At 40.0% G+C, this 19,100-nt stretch overlaps 1 protein-coding gene across 7 annotated transcripts in view; it reads left to right on the top strand.

The window, feature by feature from the left end:
- The first annotated feature begins 6,269 nt into the window (after positions 1–6,269).
- Positions 6,270–19,100, top strand: part of SPAG17 (sperm associated antigen 17) — a 120,243-nt gene continuing 107,412 nt past the window's right edge. For 6 of the 7 annotated variants that reach the window (XM_087957286.1, XM_087957289.1, XM_087957291.1 and 3 more), the window contains exons 1-3: positions 6,270–6,381; positions 11,475–11,615; positions 14,891–14,956. In XM_087957286.1, coding sequence (XP_087813412.1) covers positions 6,274–6,381; positions 11,475–11,615; positions 14,891–14,956 — 315 coding nt within the window. In that variant the 5' untranslated portion in view covers positions 6,270–6,273. The remainder of the gene's footprint in view (positions 6,382–11,474; positions 11,616–14,890; positions 14,957–19,100) is intronic. The other variant, XM_087957290.1, reaches the window with a different exon arrangement.

The raw sequence follows: 19,100 nt of genomic DNA, 5'->3' as shown, positions 1-19,100 counted from the left end.
AATGACAAATATAGGAAATTGAAACATGATAGTGCTTATTTTTTCTGAAGGAAAAGGTGGAAGCTGAGAGGCATGAGATTCAAATGGAAAATGAAGGTCTCCCCTCTCTTCGGAACAGATTAATGGAGATCCCTCCATAAATGAATGGCAGTATCAATTCAATTCAATACATTTTCTCTTTTATAAGTACAACAGTATAGTTGGCTATTGAGGTAGGTTCTGGCTGCATTTCTCTTGTTATCTTCATCTTCCCAAATCAGCTCTTCCAATTCCAATATTGAAACTCTCACTTGAGAATTCATTTGTCCACTCTCAAACCAGATTTTTTAAATAGTTTCCATTGTTTTAAAATCCAATTACAGATTTTTGTAATATCATATTTGATGGATTGAAAGTATACAGTGAGAAAAATCATACAAAGGACTATGTGCCTGTGACAAAGTATCCCTTCCCATGTTGGACTCTGGCCCTATGCACTATTAATTTGTGGCAACAATCCCTTTTTGTAGAATTAATTTGGCCCCTGAGACAAAACTGGTTTCCTTTCCCTTCCCACCTGCCTTCTCTCTCTACATTTCTTTTTGATTAAAAGCTGTGGTTTTTGCAAGCTCAAATGATCAGATGAATGATTCCTCATCTGAAATATAAAGCAGTGATATCTTCATATACATGTTACGCTAAATTAATAATGTAGCAGAAAGCAACATTTCAAAGCGTCCTTGAAATTTGAATAAAGAGTCCTGGCCCTGAGCAGTCAGATGCAGCCAGGGTAGAGCTGGAGGTAACCATGTCTTTTGGAATATTTTCACAGAATGTTAAATCACAGAAAACCACTTGTCTCCAGTGTAAGATCACAACATGACTCCCCATAATGAATTCTTTACCTTGGCTGTTCTCCTACTCTTTCTCAAACAGCAACTCTCTCTCTCTCTTTCTGCCTTTCGTCCTAGTATGTGAACATATGGTAATATTTGAAATGTAATTTAGGCCTTGTTGCCCACACCTGCACAGACCTCCAAGTCACTGAGCCGTATTCATGCACACTGAAGTCATGCTCTGATACTATAGTGTCAGTTGAGTCTGCTCATTTTTCTTCTAACACAAGCCAAAAGCTCTAGCATGCTGATTTCACATATATTCCATTTGAATCTGTAATTTATTAAACATATTTTAAGACAAAATATTGTTAGACACTGCATCACTTATATTCAGAGCTAACCAAGTATTGATTTTGGAGTAATGCAATAAAGAAACAACTCCAAACTCAAGTTTGGAGAAAAGGTGATTGACCCTTACTTTATAATGTAGAAGAATGTGCTGAAGTCTTTAAAAAAAGGGCTGTGGCATTTCAGTCAAGATATTTTCTATCTTATTGTTATGTTGTAAGCCATCCAGAATCAATTTGGAGATGGGTGGCACTAAATAGATAAACAAACAATGCAGACATTATGCAAAATATGTAAACTTAAATAATATAATCATAACAAATAAAGTACAGGTAATCCTTGATTTATGACCACAACTGAGTCTAAAATTTATATTGCTAAATGACACATTTGTGAAGTGAATTTTGCCCCATTTTACTACCTTTTTTGCCACAGTTGTTAAGTGAATCACTGCAGTTTTTAAGTTAGCAACACGGTTGTGAAATAAATCTGGCTTCCCTAATTGACTTTGCTCGTCAGAACGTCACAAAAAGATGATCACATGACCCCAGAACACTGCAACCATCATAAATATGAACCAGTTGCCAAGCATCTGAATTTTGCTGCAATGGTTGTGTGAAAAAAGATCATGTCATTTTTTTCAGTGCTGTTGTAGAGTCAAACTGTCACTAAATGAACTGTTGTAAGTCGAGGACTACCTGTATTTAATCATGCCAGTCCAGTCCACCTGTCCAGTTCATATGTAAAGAAGATGAGTGAATAAGAGGCCAGGTGTTAAACTCACATTTCCATACAATTGCTCTTCGTTTCCTTGCCTGGCTTCAGAGCCAAATCTGTGCTTTCTTTTTAAATAAATGCAGCAGATACGCAATTAAATATTGGTATAATTTGATTCAGGGTGACCACAAATTTGCAGGTGGTATAACAACAATATAAAATTGAAAGTAAACTTAAAAGCTTTTGAGTTCTAAGTTACTGCTGAACAGAAAATCACCTGCTATAGCATCTCTAATAGGTTATTCATCAAACCTCTGATTAACAAATATGTGTATTAGAGCATTTCCAAGACAACCTAATTCACATTTATTGGGCTAGAGATTTCTATAGTCATTTCTTTTGAATTATTTTTTAAATCACATGCCCAACTGCATATTATCCTTTCTCTAGTAGGCTTTCTTTTGTGGTGTAACTCATACATTTCCTGTTCTGAGTATTGCTTAATGAAGTTGACCTTTTGTGAATCTAAAGCAGTGGTCACCAACCTGTGGGCCAGGGACCACTGGTGGTCCGTGAGAAAATTTTGGTGGTACGCAGAGAAATGTCCCCTCCAAAGCACGCCCCCAAAAGCAGTTAATCCAGGCTGTGCGGGAACACAAGGCTGCGCCGTCTACATGGCCTGCCTACCCACTGGCCCCCATCCTTCAGCTGAGTGCAAACCTTCAAAGCACTGAAGTGCGAGTGGCGTGGGAAACTTTGGCCAGGCTCGAGCGAAGGCAGAATGCTGATACCGCACAAAAGCAAGTGGCGCGGCGCTCCCACACCTTCCAGCCATCTCCATCGCCACTTCAGCTCGCCTGTGCCTCCACCCCGCTCTTGCCACAACAGCACCATTACCTCGTCCTGCCCAGTGAGGGCTGCTTTGCTTTTTGGATGTTGCACCACCCGCAAATTTGCACATTACAGGTGCCACCCCCTATGGTGGAGATTTACCAACCCCACCACGGGCTGGCACCATATTCCAGAGCTGCAGTAGTCACAAGACTGGCCTTTAGTCATCCCAGAGCAGCTCCTCCAGTCCATGGCAGGCCGGTGTACCTGGGTGGAAGAGCAGCTGCTCCAGGATGACCAAAGGGCCAGTCCTGTGACTACTGCAGCTCTGGAATATGGGACTGACTTTCCCACCAATGTCAGCAAGCCACCATCAGTCAAAATTCATATTAGTGGTCCGTGGGATTTAAAATTATGAGTTTGGTGGTCCCTGAGGTCCAAAAGGTTGGTGACCCCTGATCTAAAGAATATGCCTAGCAGCTGGCAGCCTAATGCATGACTTCTTTTATGATGTCAAGCTCAGCACAACCACATAAAGGGCATATTAAAAAAACATCATCATGACTGCACCTTTTTTGTATTCCCACAGAAGCAAACTAATTATTATATGTAGGTAGTCCTCAACTTATTACCATAATTGACCTAGAATTATGGTCATAATTCATGCCAGTCATTAAGCGAGATTCTAACCTTTAATGACCTTTTTTGCAGAGGTCATTAAGTGAACAGTGTGGTCAGTAAGCAATTGCATTGTTTGCAATGGGGCTTTTTTTTGGTGAAAGTTAGAAGTAAATGCCAGTTTCCAGCATGGTAAATCACGATTATGAGACTTCTGGATGCTGCAAATGGCCATAAATATGAGCTGGTTGTTGAATGTGACCATCTGACTGCAGGTGGGGCCCAAATTCAAATCCAGGCCAGAAATAGTTCTGGGGATTTCCATTGTAACTTGGAACATTTACTCATCAACCACTCATAGATCGAAGACTTCCTATATTAGCTTTCTTGTTTTGTATCTTAATCTGTGTCTGTACGATATAATGGTCAACAAAGATAAATCAATTTAAACTTAAAACAATTTGAAATGGTAAAAAAAAGTCATGTATATACTTTATACAGATGTAAGAATTTAATTCTTTAAAGCTACATTCAGTCATGAAAGGATTGAACTTTTTTTTTTTAACCATCAGCTTGGATTGTTGTTTAGAGTCTGCAAAAGAATTGGAGATTTGGAAAAAAAAATGGTAACAGATTTATCATAAGCATAGACACTGCAACCACCCACATAGATGGCTTCTGTTCATATGCTGCTCACTCCTGCTCCATCGATACCGTAGATACCAGAAAAGGAATGAGCTATTCAGAACTTCTTCTGAGATTGGCAGCTGAATTTTATTTTCATGTTACTAATAGGCTCATGTCTCCTTCTGTACCAGAAAACAATAAAGAAGAATGCAAGATCATCTATAATATTATGGCCCATGTAATAGAGAAAAATGTAGAGGATCAGGTGAGACATCCTTTAAAAAAAAAATCAATGGAATAAAAGCAATTCAGATTTTGAATGGAAGAGGAAAAGAATAGGGAAAGGTAACAAAAAAGTGAAAAAGTAAAGAAGGAAAAAGGTAAAAAAAAGTAGTTTCCAATTGTCCTAACAGCAATTATACATACATTTATATTTTACCTTCCCTCTGTAAAGTTATGCCATAATTTATTTATTTCTATAGTTTACACTTTTTAATAAATCCAGAAACCACCAGTTCATTTTTTTTCTATTTCAGCAAAAGAGGTTTCAAGTCACTAATAATAGTGCTTTATATTCCTAAGCAGAGGAGAACCAAGAAACAGAAGAGGCTTCAACAAGTTAGGGCAATCAATACAACAATGCAGTGAAATTCAGACAGATTAAGAAGGCCACGTGAATACAGTGATCATATTTTCTTGGAAAAAATGAAGAACAGACCTGAATAAAGGCAAACCTGAATGAGACTGATAAGGATAAAAAGTTAATTCTTTATAACTTTGTTTTATAAGAAAATTTAAGAGCAAATCCAAGAAATAAATCTAAAGTACAGTTTTCTTAAATAAAGGACTTGTCTTTATAATCACAGAATGTACAGTATGATCACTATAGATACTGGCAACAGAATTTGGGGATATTGTTTGTGATAGATGGATCAAATGCACTTTCTGTTCACAGTTGTTTTGCTAAAGGAATTGAAAATCTAGATACATGTACTCCTTGAATTATGACAATTGAGCTCAAAATTTCTGTTGCTAAGCAATACATTTGTTAACTGAAATTTGCCCCATTTTATTACCTTTCTTGCCATAGTTAAGTGAATCACTGCTGTTGTTAAATTAGCAATATGGTTGTTAAGTGAATCGGGCTTCCCCATTGACTTTGCTTGTCAGAAAATTGCAATAGATGATCACATGACCCTGGGATGCTGCAACTGTCATAAATATGAGTCAGCCACCAAGCATCTGAATTTTGATCATGTTTGATCCATAGGGATGCTGCAACAATTGCAAGCATGAAAAACGATCATAAGTCACTTTTTTCAGCGCTGTTGTAAGTTTGAACGGTCATTAAACAAACTGTTGTAAGTCGAAGACTACCTGTACATCGAAATTCCCTCAGCCCCAAATGTGGGAGAATTGGGAAAAAGTTGAGGAGCCACAAGCTGGCATATACTGTTTCCTGAACTCACTGATTGACCCAATCATGTTTGTTCCAGAGAAAAGTGCAAGCTGGCAGAAGATGCTGATATAATTCTTTATTGGCCAAGTGTGATTGGACACACAAGGAATTTGTCTTGGTGCAAATACTCAGTGTACATAAAAGAAAAGATACATTCATCAAGAGTTGAGAATCATAAGGTACGACACTTAATGATAGTCATAGGGTACAATAAGCAATCAAATCATACTAGGAAACAGTCAATATAAATGGTTAGGATTTAAAGCAGCAAGGTAATAGTCATACAGTCACAAGTGGGAGGGGATGGGTGACAAGGAGTGATGAGAAGATTAATAGTAATAGTAGTGCAGACTTTGTAAATAGTTGGACAGTGTTGAGGGAATTATTTGTTTAGCAGAGTGATGGCTTTCGGGACAAAACGGTCCTTGTGCCCAGTTGTTCGGGTGTGCAGTGCTCTATAGCGTCGTTTTGACGGTAGGAGTTGAAATTCGATGTATCTCCCATTTCGAACCGATCCCATTAAAATAAATCTGACATCAAATAAATATTCATAATGCATGACTTCGGGTGATTCGTTTTCAGTACTTATTTTAGGATCGATGCCTTGAGGCGTCGCCCATCGCCAGGAAAAATAAGTATCCCACCCCACCCCCCACCCCCCAACCTGATCTGCTGCTAATAAGAGACGCCTTCCAGGCAGACTTGGAGGGTCACGGCAACAGGTCCACGTTCGAACGCTTAGGCTTCTCGGTTGCCTTGGCGACCGAAACCGCGCGGAGGCGCGTTCCCGCGCCTGCGCAGGAGGACGGCCTCGTGGCGATTGCCAAGGCAACCGGCCGTGTCCCACTCTTTCCAATGGCTCCCAAGCGACCCAAGAGCGGGGCTGGCGGCGTGGCTACTGGTCTCCCGGGGGCAGGTGCCAAGAACTGGGAAGCGGGGCTTGTGGCGGTCCGCTTGGAAGAGGTGCGTTGGCAGTGGAGGGAGGCACGCGTTGGTCCTTGTCTCAGGAAAAGAGGTGGACCTGTTTGACGGGAAAAGCGAGGGGGATGTGGCGTCGATCTCGGTGTTTGCAGGGGGAGGAAGTCCTATACGCATTGCAGATTGGGACCAGGCTGACTTTGAGGTTTGAGTCTTTTTCTGCTTAGCAACATGGTCCCTAACGTGGCTTGTGGGTTTGCCCTCAAGAAATCATGAATATAATTGCAACTCAAAGACAACCCTCTGCACCAGGAGATGAAGCCACCTAGAACTTGGTGTATCTTAAGAGAAACATCTCCTTCAGTCAAATCCAAGGCCTGGTGGATGCATCTATGTACTTTTCTTGGCGTCAATAGAAAATAACAGATAATCAGAGTTGGAAGGGACCTTGTAGGTCATCTAGTCCAACCCCTTGCCCAAGCAGGAGACCCTACACCATTTCTGACAAATGGCAGTCCACTCTCTTCTTGAAAGTCTCAAGGATTGGCACTCCCACAATTTCCGAGAGCAAGCTGTTTCATTGGTTGATTGTTCTCACTGTCGGAAAGTTTCTCCTTATTTCCAGGTTAAGTCTGTCCTTGTTCAGTTTCCATCCATTATTCCTTGTATGGCCTACAGGCGCTTTAGAAATAGCTTCACCCCTTCCACCCTGTGGCAGTGCCTCAAATATTGGAAGACCACTATCATGTCTCCCCTGGTCTTTCTCTTCACTAGACATGCCCAGTTCCTGTAATTGTTCTTCATATGCCTTAGTCTCCAATCCCCTAATCATCCTGGTTGCTCTTCTCTGCACTTTAGTTTGCCAGTGTCTTGTTTGGGGATGTTTTTTTCCATTTCACCTCCTAGCCTGAGATTTTCTACTGGTCTGCTAACCAGACCTGGCCTTGCTGAGCTTCCAAGCCTAAAGGGCTAATCAGAATTTCCACGTACTTCCCTTCTTATAATAAGTGGATTGTACTTCAGCCTGTGTTGTAGGCTGACAATTCTCAAAATGAAAGAGAATTAGTTCACTATGCTAGAATAAATTAATAGCTTATGTGTTTGAAAGCAGAAGGGGAGGTTATGGACATGAACGTTGTAATTTTATACCAACTTGCCTTCAATCGAAGGACCTGTATATTGCACGAGTCAAAAAGAGGGATGTGAAAATATTTACAGACCCCTTACATCCCGGACATAAACAGTTTCAATTCCTTCCCTCAAAATGACGCTATAGAGCATTGCACACCAGAACAACTAGACACAAGAACGTTTTTTTCCTGAAAGCCATCACTCTGCTAAACAGACAATTCCCTCAACACTGTTCAACTATTACAAAGTCTGCACTACTATTACTATTAATCTTCTCATCACTCCTTATCATCCATCCCCTCCCACTTGTGACCGTATGACAGTAACTTTGTCGCTTGTATCCTTACGATTTATATTGACTGTTTCCTAGTATGATTTGATTGCTTATTGTACCCTATGACTATCACTAAGTGTTGTACCTTGTGATTCTTGACTCTTGACAAATATATCTTTTCTTTTATGTACGTTGAGAGCATTTGCACCAAGACAAATTCCTTGTGTGTCCAATCGCACTTGGCCAATAAAGAATTCTATTCTAATTAAGTAGCTATACAGGTACTCCTCAACTTACAACAGTTTTTAGTGACCGTTCAAAGTTACAAAAGCTTTGAAAAAAGTGACCCGTGACTGTTTTTCACACTTAACAACCATTGTAGTGTTCCTGAAGTCATGTAATCAAAATTCAGATGCTTGGCAACTGGTTCATATTTATCATGGTTGCAGTGTCCTGAGGTCATGTGATCACTTTTTGCAACTTTCTGACAAGCAATGGGGAAGCCAGATTCATTTAACAATGTCAGTGATTCACTTAACAACTGGGGCAAGAAAGGTCATAAAATGGGACAAAATTCACTTAACAAATGTCTCATTAACAAGAAAAAATTGGGCTCAATTGTGGTCGAGGACTATCTGTATAGGGTCATTTTCTTTGTAGACTAGGCTAGACTAGGTAACAACAGAACAGAATAGAATAAAAACCTTGGAGGTCTTCTAGTCGAACCCCTGCTCAAACAGGAGCCCCAAAGTATACCATTTCTGACAAATGGCAGTCCAGTCTCTTCTTGAAAGCCTGCAGTGATGAAGCTGGTTGATTGTTCTCAGTGTCAGAAAATTTCTCCTTATTTCTAGATTGAATCATTCCTTGATCAGTTTTCATCCATTGTTCCTTGTCTGGGCTTTGGGTGCTTTGGAAAATAGGTTGTCCCACTCTTCTGTATGATAGCCACTCAGATATTAGTACATCACTATCATATCACCCCTGGTTCTTCTCTTCACTGAATATCCATGCCCAGTTGTTGTAATGGTTTTTCATATGTTTTAGCCTCCAGGCTCTTAATCATTTTTGTTGCTCTTCCCTGCATTCTTTCTAGAGTCTCAACATCTTTTTTATAGTGTGGTGACCAAAACTGGATGGAGTATTCTAGATGTGGCCTTACTAAGGCTTTATAGAGTACTATTACCTCACATGACCTTGATTCTGTCCCTCTGTTAATGCAATTTAGGATTACATTGGTGTTTTTGACTGTTGTCGTATACTGCTCCTTCATATTTAATTGATTGTCCACTAGGTTTCCAAGATCCCTCTCACAGTTACTGCTATTATTGTTTTTTCTTGCCTGAGTGTAAGACTTTATTTTTCTCGGTGTTGAATTTCACTTTGTTAGATAGGCCCCAATGTTCAAGTCTGTCAAGAACCATCTTGACATGAGCCTATCATCTAGAGCAGGGATGGGCAAACTACGGCCTGCGGGCCACATCCGGCCCGTTGGTCTGTCCGGCCCGCCCCTGAAAAAAAATCGCTGGGCGTGGCGTATTGTCCTGTGCCGCGTGGCCCCCAAAGCAACTTTCGGCTTCCTTTTTCCTCGCGGGCGCGCGCCTGGCCCCGAGCCACGCGGCGGAGGGAAGCCCGGGGGCGGGCGGGCTGCTTGAGGAGTCGACCCGGCGGTGCTCCGGCAGCAGCAACAGGCAGTTCCGCCTGGGCTCTGCTCAGGTGTCCGGCTGGGGCTGTCAGGAGTTGCTACCGCCGGCGCAGCTCCGCGCGGCTCCAGTCCCGCGTTGCCTTGGGAAGGAAAAGGCAAAACCAGGAGCCGCTGAGCCTGAGCCTCTGGTGCTGCTGCTCCCGTTGCAAAGCACCGCCGCGGCTCTTCCTTTTGCCTTTCCTTCCCGAGGCAACGCGGGACTGGAGCCGCGTGGAGCCGCGCCGGCGGTAGCAACTCCTGACTCAGGGGCCTCCGAGGGGAGGGGAAGGAGGAGAAGAGGGGGGAAGGGGGCGATTCCCAAAAATCTTGTGCTGACCAGGCCCGTCTGTCAAATTTTAAAAGTCAATGCGGCCCCCGAGCCAAAAAGTTTGCCCACCCCTGATCTAGAGTGTTAGCTATTCCTGCCAGTTTAATGTCATCTGTAAATTTGATGAGTTCCCCTTTTATTCTCTCATCTAAGTCATTTATGAAGACATTGAAGAGTACTGGGCCTAAGATGGAACCTTGTTCCACTGCCTACTTCCCTCCATGTAGATATAGTACCGTTAAGGAGGACTTGCTGACTATGGTTTATCAGCCAGTTACAAATCCATCCAGTGGTGATGCTATCCCACTTGTAATGCAATAACTACTGTATAACTGTAACTATAACTGTAGACAATAACTGTAACTATTTATCTTGTGTTTATACATTTGTTCTTTACACTTGTATTAAATTTATGAGGCCAGAATGTTTGGTCTGTTCTCTCTCCACTCCAGGAGAGTCCCATAGATAAAACGTTTAGATGATATAAAGGAGTCACAGGACATTTGTAGCCATTCGTTGAATATGGAGTATGTATTCCAAACTGGTTCAGTCTTATCATTAGATAGATAGATAGATATCACTCAGACTTATCTGATCAATTTTAATGAGTTGCACATCTAATCAGGTAAGGATATTATTTTGTTTATGAAAATAAGAAATAAACCAAATTTACAATGATATACTATGTGTGTATGGTATTTTATATAATTAAAATTACAGCTGTTAATGTATAGCATCTTAGATTCAAAGTTCACTGTGTCATATAGCAAAAGTGAAGATACTTGTAAACAAAGAAGATAGATTGAACAAAAGAAACAATGCATTAGTCATTATTTAATAATTTATATAGCTGGTATTCCATTTGTCCCTTAGTCTCTTATGATATCAATTATATACATTATTAATGCTTATTGATTCTACAGACACATTTATCTAAAATTTGTTTTATTTATTTGTGCAAATATATGTGTATTTTACCAAATAACATTATAGAATAATATTTGGTTAGGATAAATAGTTGAAAGAGATAGTAGATTTAGTACATAGTATAATATTGCCACCTAGTGGTAGATGGCAACTGCATATAAAGAAATTTAATTTCTGAGCATGGAAAAATAAAATAAAAGAGAAAGAATGCCTTTATACTGAATTCCTTCCCTCCCTCCCTTCCTCCCTCCCTCCCTCTTTTCTTTTTTTCCTTTTCAATTTACATAGCTGCCCTCTTAGATATGTGACTGTGAGTTGCTTACAGAATTAAAATCACAAAAAACAATACAAAATAACCAAAATGCCATTTAAACATTAACATTATTGAAACCATTAAAAACATAACCTGAGGGAAGGACAATCAATATCTTTAACAGTACGGTTATTTTTCAGTGTCCACACCACCACTACCAGATCCCCAGGTCAGATGGTAAAGCCATGTTCTTTAGGGCCTTCCAGAAGGCTAGTAAGGTCAGGGGCAGTGTGAATCTGAGGAAATGATGTTCCAGAGGGCAGGTGCCATGGTAGAAAAGGGCTTTCCTTCTGGGCCCATTGGCATGACATTCATTTCTGGACAAGACCTGCAACATGCCCTTTCTGATGGACTTGATGGAGCAGGTAGATGGGATGGGGAAGAGGCACCCCTCAAATAACCCAACCTTGTGTCCTGTAGGGCTTTATAACTCATTATCAGCACCTTTAATGGTTTAATGATTGCTTTTGTTTTGAATCAGGAAAATTGGATTCCCAGTACTGCCTTTGTTGTTGGGAGCAAGCCTGAGGATGAACTTCACATAAAGGCACTAACTCTGGCTGTGCAGGTGCCACAAAGGAAACTCTTCAGTGTGATTTCTTGGGAAGGATTATTAGCACAGGTATATTGTATTTATAATTGTGGAGCAATTATATTAGAACTGAGTCTAAAACTAGAGGTCAATTTTATCTATAATTCAGGGAGATATCTGAGAAACACTATTTATTGCCAGATGTTTTTCATCTGAACATAACAAAGAGAATTGGCTCCAGAAGAGGCTCTTCTATGCTTTCAGTTGACAACAGGAGGAAAAAAAAATAAGATTTGAAGATGACATAAGTCATAATTTTGTATAGTTTCATTGTATTGCATGTACATGCTGATATCATAACATCATATAACTGCAGGGCAATATCCTTCTAGATACCTCCACACAAATATATATCCATCTGTCTTCACAAAGTTTTCATGTGTTGTTGCATATAGGAGAAGCCTGAACTCCGTCTCTTAAAAGCATATAAACCTGTGCTGTTTGGTTTCTTATAAACGTCTCTTGAAAGATCTGTTTATTTCTATTAACACAATAAAAAAAAAGTTATATTTTTCAAGAATATTGAAATGGCCATTACACTAGAGTTTCCATTACTATCAATTTTCTCTTATATTGATAGGAGCTAAAGGCAAAATGTATTACTATGTTCAGAGTAATTTATACATCAAGCACACTTAACATGTGGTCTTTTGATTCTTTGTGCCTGACATAGAAATGCTTAATAATTTATGGATATATGGATGGGAGGGATGTGATATGGGGAAAAGTGATCATGCAATATAATATTGAAGGGAGTAGAGAAGTACTAAGTTTGCTTGTGCTTGGGGAAAAAAGGAAATCCCCTTTTAAAATATTCTTTGTTTTTTCTCTTTTTCTCCTTTTTTAGTACTTCTGATTTTCTTTTTCATTTGAGTATGTATGTATGTATGTATGTATGTATGTATGTATGGTATTCAGCTTTGTTCGGGTATAGTACTTTATTCCGTATTGTGTTCGTCTGTGAGTCAGACTTTCACAGGCGTTTCAGTTTTAAATTTGGGGCTAGCCTACTGCTGTGCCAGACGAACACAATACAGAAGCCTGATGATGGCAGATGAGATTCTGCCGAAACGTTGCTACAACTTTAAAAGCACAACTATAATGATGTGGGAAAATACCCGAACAAAGCTGAATACCATACATGTAAGTACTCACGAAGACTTAAGAAAACAAATATGTATGTATGTATGTATTTATGTGTGTGTGTGTGTGTGTGTATGTATATGTATATGTGTATGTATGTATGTATGTATGTGTATATATATACACACACACACACACACACACACACACACACACACACACATACACACACTGCTCAAAAAAATAAAGGGAACACTTAAACAACACAATGTAACTCCAAGTCAATTACACTTCTGTGAAATCAAACTGTCCACTTAGGTAGCAACACTGATTGACAATCAATTTCACATGCTGTTGTGCAAATGGAATAGACAACAGGTGGAAAGCAGAGGCAGTTAGCAAGACATCCCCAATAAAGGAGTGGTTTTGCAGGTGGTAACCACAGACCACTTCTCAGTTCCTATGCTTTCTGGCTGATGGTTTGGTCACTTTTGAATGCTGGCGGTGCTTTCACTCTAGTGGTAGCATGAGACGGAGTCTACAACCCACACAAGTGGCTCAGGTAGTGCAGCTCATCCAGGATGGCACATCAGTGCGAGCTGTGGCAAGAAGGTTTGCTGTGTCTGTCAGCGTAGTGTTCAGAGCATGGAGGCACTACCAGGAGACAGGCCAGTACATCAGGAGACGTGGAGGAGGCCGTAGGAGGGCAACAACCCAGCATCAGGAGCGCTACCTCCGCCTTTGTGCAAGGTGGGACAGGAGGAACACTGCCAGAGCCCTGCAAAATGACCTCCAGTGGGTCACAAATGTGCATGTGGCTGCTCAAACAGTCAGAAACAGACTCCATGAGGGTGGTATGAGGGCCCGAGGTCCACAGGTGGGGGTTGTGCTTACACCCAACACCATGCAGGATGTTTGGCATTTGCCAGAGAACACCAAGATTGGCAAATTCGCCACTGGCGCCCTGTACTCTTCACAGATGAAAGCAGGTTCATACTGAGCACATGTGACAGACATGACAGGGTCTGGAGACGCCATGGAGAACGTTCTGCTGCCTGCAACATCCTCCGGCACGACCGGTTTGGCAGTGGGTTAGTAATGGTGTGGGATGGCATTTCTTTAGGGGGCCGCACAGCCTTCCATGTGCTTGCCAGAGGTAGCCTGACTACCATTAAGTACTGAGATGAGATCCTCAGACCCCTTGTGAGACCATATGCTGGTGTGGTTGGCCCTGGGTTCTTCCTAATGCACGACAATGCTACACCTCATGTGGCTGGAGTGTGTCAACAGTTCCTGTAAGACGAAGGCATTGATGCTATGGACTGGCCTGCCCGTTCCCCAGACCTGAATCCAACTGAGCACATCTGGGACATCATGTCTTGCTCCATCCACCAACGCCACATTGCACCACAGACTGTCCAGGAGTTGGGGGATGCTTTAGTCCAGGTGTGGGAGGAGATCCCTCAGGAGACCATCCACCACCTCATCAGGAGCATGCCCAGGCGTTGTAGGCACGTGGAGGCCACACACACTACTGAGCCTCATTTTGACTTGTTTTAAGGACATTACATCAAAGTTGGATCAGCCTGTAGTGTTTTTTTTCCCACTTTAATTTTGAGTGTAACTCCAAATCCAGACCTCCATGGGTTGCTAAATTTGATTTCCACTGATAATTTTTGTGTGATTTTGTTGTCAGCACATTCAACTATGTAATGAACAAAGTATTTAATAAGACTATTTCATTCATTCAGATCTAGGATGTCTTATTTTTGTGTTCCCTTTATTTTTTTGAGCAGTGTATATATATTCATAGATTTTCACGGGTACAGGTATGCAGGTCTTGGCGTGTAAGATTGAGAGCATCTTGGCAACGTTTCGACGAGGTCCCACTCGCCATCTTCAGGCTGGTGCTTTCGGCTTCAAAACATTGCCAAGATGCTCTCAATCTTACACGGGAAAAGACCCGAACACGCCAAGACCTGCATATATATACTATATTACTATTGTTAAAAATCTCTAATAAAAAGTATTTTAGAAAAAGAAAAAGAAACTGGAATTTCATTCTAATTTCATTGAAAGTAGTGCTTCAGAATGTACCGCATCATTACAAAACACATTATGTATGTGGAGTAATTTTTGAATAAATTGCAGAATGTGCAAAAAAATCAGCATGTGAAACCAGAAAGTTCATTATGTTACATTTGCTCCCCTTTTCTTTTTAGATCATGGAAGTTGTAGATGTAAAAGCAAAGAAGGTCAAAGATAAAGAAACACCTTTATTTTATGAAGTAAGACAAAGCATTTTTATTATTAGTTGGATTAATTTTCTGATTTATTTCAGAAATTAATAATCTCATATATGATATTTTGACTTTTGCTTTTAAAGTGGTTGCTGAAAGCCAGTTACTTAATATTTTATTTGCTTATGCATTCATATGTCTAATCTGCCCAGCTTTGTAAGCTGATTAGAAAATATTATCTTTTGAACACAAAAAATATCAAAATGTTAGTGCACCTAACCCCTAGTCCATATAGGTCATCTAGCAATTATCACTGTATGATCATGCTTAATGACAAGCCTTGGAGAAAAAAGTCAAGCTCTTTCTAGAATCAAAGAGGTGCCTGGAGTGAACTGATTGAATAGTCCACTTCCTTGCAATAGGGCATTTGTGGCCATGAAGAATTCCCTGGCACTCAGAAAGTGATCTGACTGTGATAAGGGACTGATATTAATTTCCTCCATATCCACATGGCATCACCATTGCCCCAGTACAAAAACCAGATCCAATATCTGACCTTTACTGTGGTCGCTCTCTTAGATCTTTTGGAAGACTTGCCTTGTTTTTCTTGTCTGTTTCCATTTTCACTGCCTTTTTAGAAATCATTCTTGTCTCTTCTAACAGCTCTCTTCAATTCTTTCCTGAGATAGTTGTCTTTTTTAGGTTTGGCTTTTATTCTCTTTTTAGCAATTTCCAATGTTCTGACATTCATTTTGCTTTCTTCTGTTTCTTCATCTTTGGCTATCTCTCTTCACATTCATCCTTAACACATTCTTTGATTTCTTTGATTCTTGGGCATCAGAGGCTATTTGTCATGAGATGTGTGTTTGTATGTTGTGTGTGTATGTGTTTTTTTGTAATCCTTATTTGTCAACCATAGCCATTTGGATGAGATAGATAGCTATATAAATCATATAAATACATTCCCTAGTTCCTCCAGTTATTAATAAAGTTTATGACTGCAAAATGATTCCTCATGTTCTTTGAAAATGATGTATATTGTCAAAACTGTATTGTGGAAACTGGTTGGCTTGCTTTTTCAACATTACCTTAACTTGGAACTTATACATGAGCAGATCATGATCTGTTCTTGAGTTAGGTGCTGCATATGTCTGCTATACCTGAGTTCTTCTATCTGCTTGCATCAATAATCATTTTGATTTCTATATATTTCACTTGGAGACATCTAAGTATGTACAATAGACGTTATTTTGGTTGTTGGAAAACTATTTTAGTAATGAATTGACAAAAAAAGTTAAGTCATTCTTCATTTTGAGTTCCCAAAGTCGTACAATGAAACTACATTTTCATCTTAATATTTCCAACTGCATCAATGGTTGAAGCATAAACCTGGATAATTGTATATTAAAGAATTGTCTGTGAAGCCTAATTGATATTATTCAATCATTGCTTATCTCAAGTACTGTTCTTGCTGTATCCTTTGGAAAAAAAAAACCAGTATTATCTTCCGAGTAAAAGTGTCTCATTCCAGCCCATTTCAATTTATTGATGCCTAACATATCAAAGTATGGTCAGTTCATTTCATTTTTCACTGTGTAGAGCTTTTCTGTGTTCCCGCTTTTAATATCTCATCTTCCCACTGTAATTATGTTTTTACAGCTTTGGATTTTCTTTTCTTGCAACATCAGCAATCAGACCTCTCAAAGGCTTTAATCTAGCCATATCTTAAATAACATTAGTACTATGAACGATCCTTAGCTCTTCCTCATGCTAATTATTATCTGTCCTGAGGGGCCCATCATTTGATACTATGAGGTCAGTCATCTCTGTTATCTTTCCATGTGGCTTTCTTGGTAAAATTCAAGAGTTTTTACCTTTGCCTTCCTTCTCCCATGTGGTGTGAAATGATGCCTTTGCCATTAAAGGGATAATTCACTCCTAAATCTCCAACTTCTTTATTGCTGCTGCCCAATATAGAGGTCTGCTTGCTTTAGCAGAGCAGCTAAAATATCCTCCATGCCTTGGTTGACCCTGTTGTTGGCATAAACTCCAGACATTATTTGCCCATCCTGTCCCACCCACCCCACCCCACCCATCTCCAGTTACTGTGGCACAGCACAGCGGGACTTTAAATTGGGAGGAATTAACACTAGATCAGGTGTCAAACTTGGATTCAGCCCGCAGGGTGCTTTGATTTGGACTGCACGGCCCTCCCAAGCTCTGTTTTTGGCTGCAACGGCCTACTCCAGCACTCAACCAGTGAAAATGGAGCTCGGGAGGGGCATGCACGAGCTCTGTTTTGATTGGCAGAGTGCTGGAGGAGGCCGTCGCAGCTGAAAATGGAACTTGGGAGGGAAGCACGTGGTCCTCCCAAGCTCTGTTTTCACTGGCAGAGTGCTGGAGCAGGCTGTGGCAGCTGAAAATGGAGTTTGGGAGGGATGCATGTGACCTCCGTTTTGCTGGCAGAGTGCTAGCAAAACAAACCTTGGCCTGGTCCATCCCAGCCATGCCCACCCCAGTGATGCCCCCTGCCCCCCCAAGGGGGCAACTATGATGCAGTCCTATATGCAACTATGATGCAGCCCTCAATGAAATCAAGTTTGACACTCCTGCTTTAGATGCACAGAAATTATTATTTTTCAAATTAGAGAAATAAAGATATACAGTATATACAGTTGGGTGAACACTATATTGAAGAGCATGAGGCCTATTGGTTGGGTTTCTGAGTTAGCTACTGGGTCCCTGACCACAAGTTGTTAAAAACTGAGAATATGCTGTAATCTGTTCTTGTTGAATCCCTGATAGTACTGTGACAAAGTTATTATCCTTTCAAAATCGGTCCAGAACTCAGAAATTCTACAGACAGTTCTTCCCACATTTTCCAATCTTGTATGGCTTCTTTCAATTGTTTTATGCTCTGGTTGACATTATCAACTTTGGTAATGTCTATCCACCATGTTTTTAGGGGCTTTGTTGCATTTTACCACAGATCATTCTGAGCATAACTTCCTTTTCCAGTGAGTTTAACTGCATGATCTGGCTGAAACAAATAAGGCAGAATTTTGTGACTGCAATACTTCTGGTTTTATATGCCCAGTACTTGCTTGTTTATTGTCTTCATTGTACAAAGAATGTGGTGCTGGAATCTTCTCCAGCACCACAGCTTGAACAAGTCATTTTTTCCTCCTTTCTCCTTTTTTTTTCAACCATGAGTAGCTATGGGAAACCCAATGATAAGTACCAATCTGCATTTGTTTACCAGACAAATATTATTGTTTTCCATATGCAATTCATGCTCATTATTGCAATGCAATTCAGTGTGATCTGATGTTTCATTTCTGGACTGCATTCACTGCTTTGATCAATCTGTGATCCTAGGAAAGTGAATTATTGCACACATTCAAACTCTTAATTGTCAATTGTTATTTTGACATTTCCATTCCTCACATTCCTGAGCTTCTTGTTGTTTGATGTTCAGGAAGATGCCATTCTTTTGTTAATTCTTTTGATCAAATGTTTCAGGCCTTTGGTTTCTGACAGGAAAATTGTGTCATCAGCATATTGAATATTGTTGATGATCCTCCAATTTTTACTCCAATTTGTGATTTTTCAGATTCTTGTTTCCTCATGAACACTTTGACATGTAGATTGTATAATGTGAAAGAATGCAGTGTTGCCACAATTTTTTCTCTCTATCTTGAACCAATCAGAGTGTCCATATCATGTTGTACAGCAACTACATCAACTTGACCAGATGTTGGAAATGCCACCAGACACTTGGATCATACTATCATATGTGATGGCATGCACAGAAGCCAAAAGATATTGGACAAAAATATACACGTGGTTGGAAAAGATGATACAACAATAGATTTAAATATAGATTTAAAACCTGAAATATTTCTGTTGTGGATTATATCTGAAATTTATAGTAAAGAAAAGGCATACTTAATCATTCTTGTATTAACCGCAGCTAGAATTGTATTTGCACAAAGTTGGAAAAGTGAAAAGATTCCGACAGATGAGAATGTGATCAGGAAAATATTAGAATGTGCAGAAATGAATAGACTAACCCTTGCAATTAAAGAAAAGGAACAAACTGAATACCATATGATATGGAAACTATTTTATCAATGGCTGGAGAATAGAAATGGAAATTAGTAATTAAAGAAGACTAGCGAACATAGTAAAC

This window comes from Notechis scutatus, chromosome 2 (genome assembly GCF_049901735.1).
Source record: "Notechis scutatus isolate UNSWTSFEM ecotype Mainland chromosome 2, rNotScu1.2, whole genome shotgun sequence".
Classification (NCBI taxonomy): domain Eukaryota; kingdom Metazoa; phylum Chordata; class Lepidosauria; order Squamata; family Elapidae; genus Notechis; species Notechis scutatus.
The sequence above is the reverse complement of the archived record's forward strand: the minus strand, read 5'-3'. Positions and strand labels throughout refer to the sequence as shown.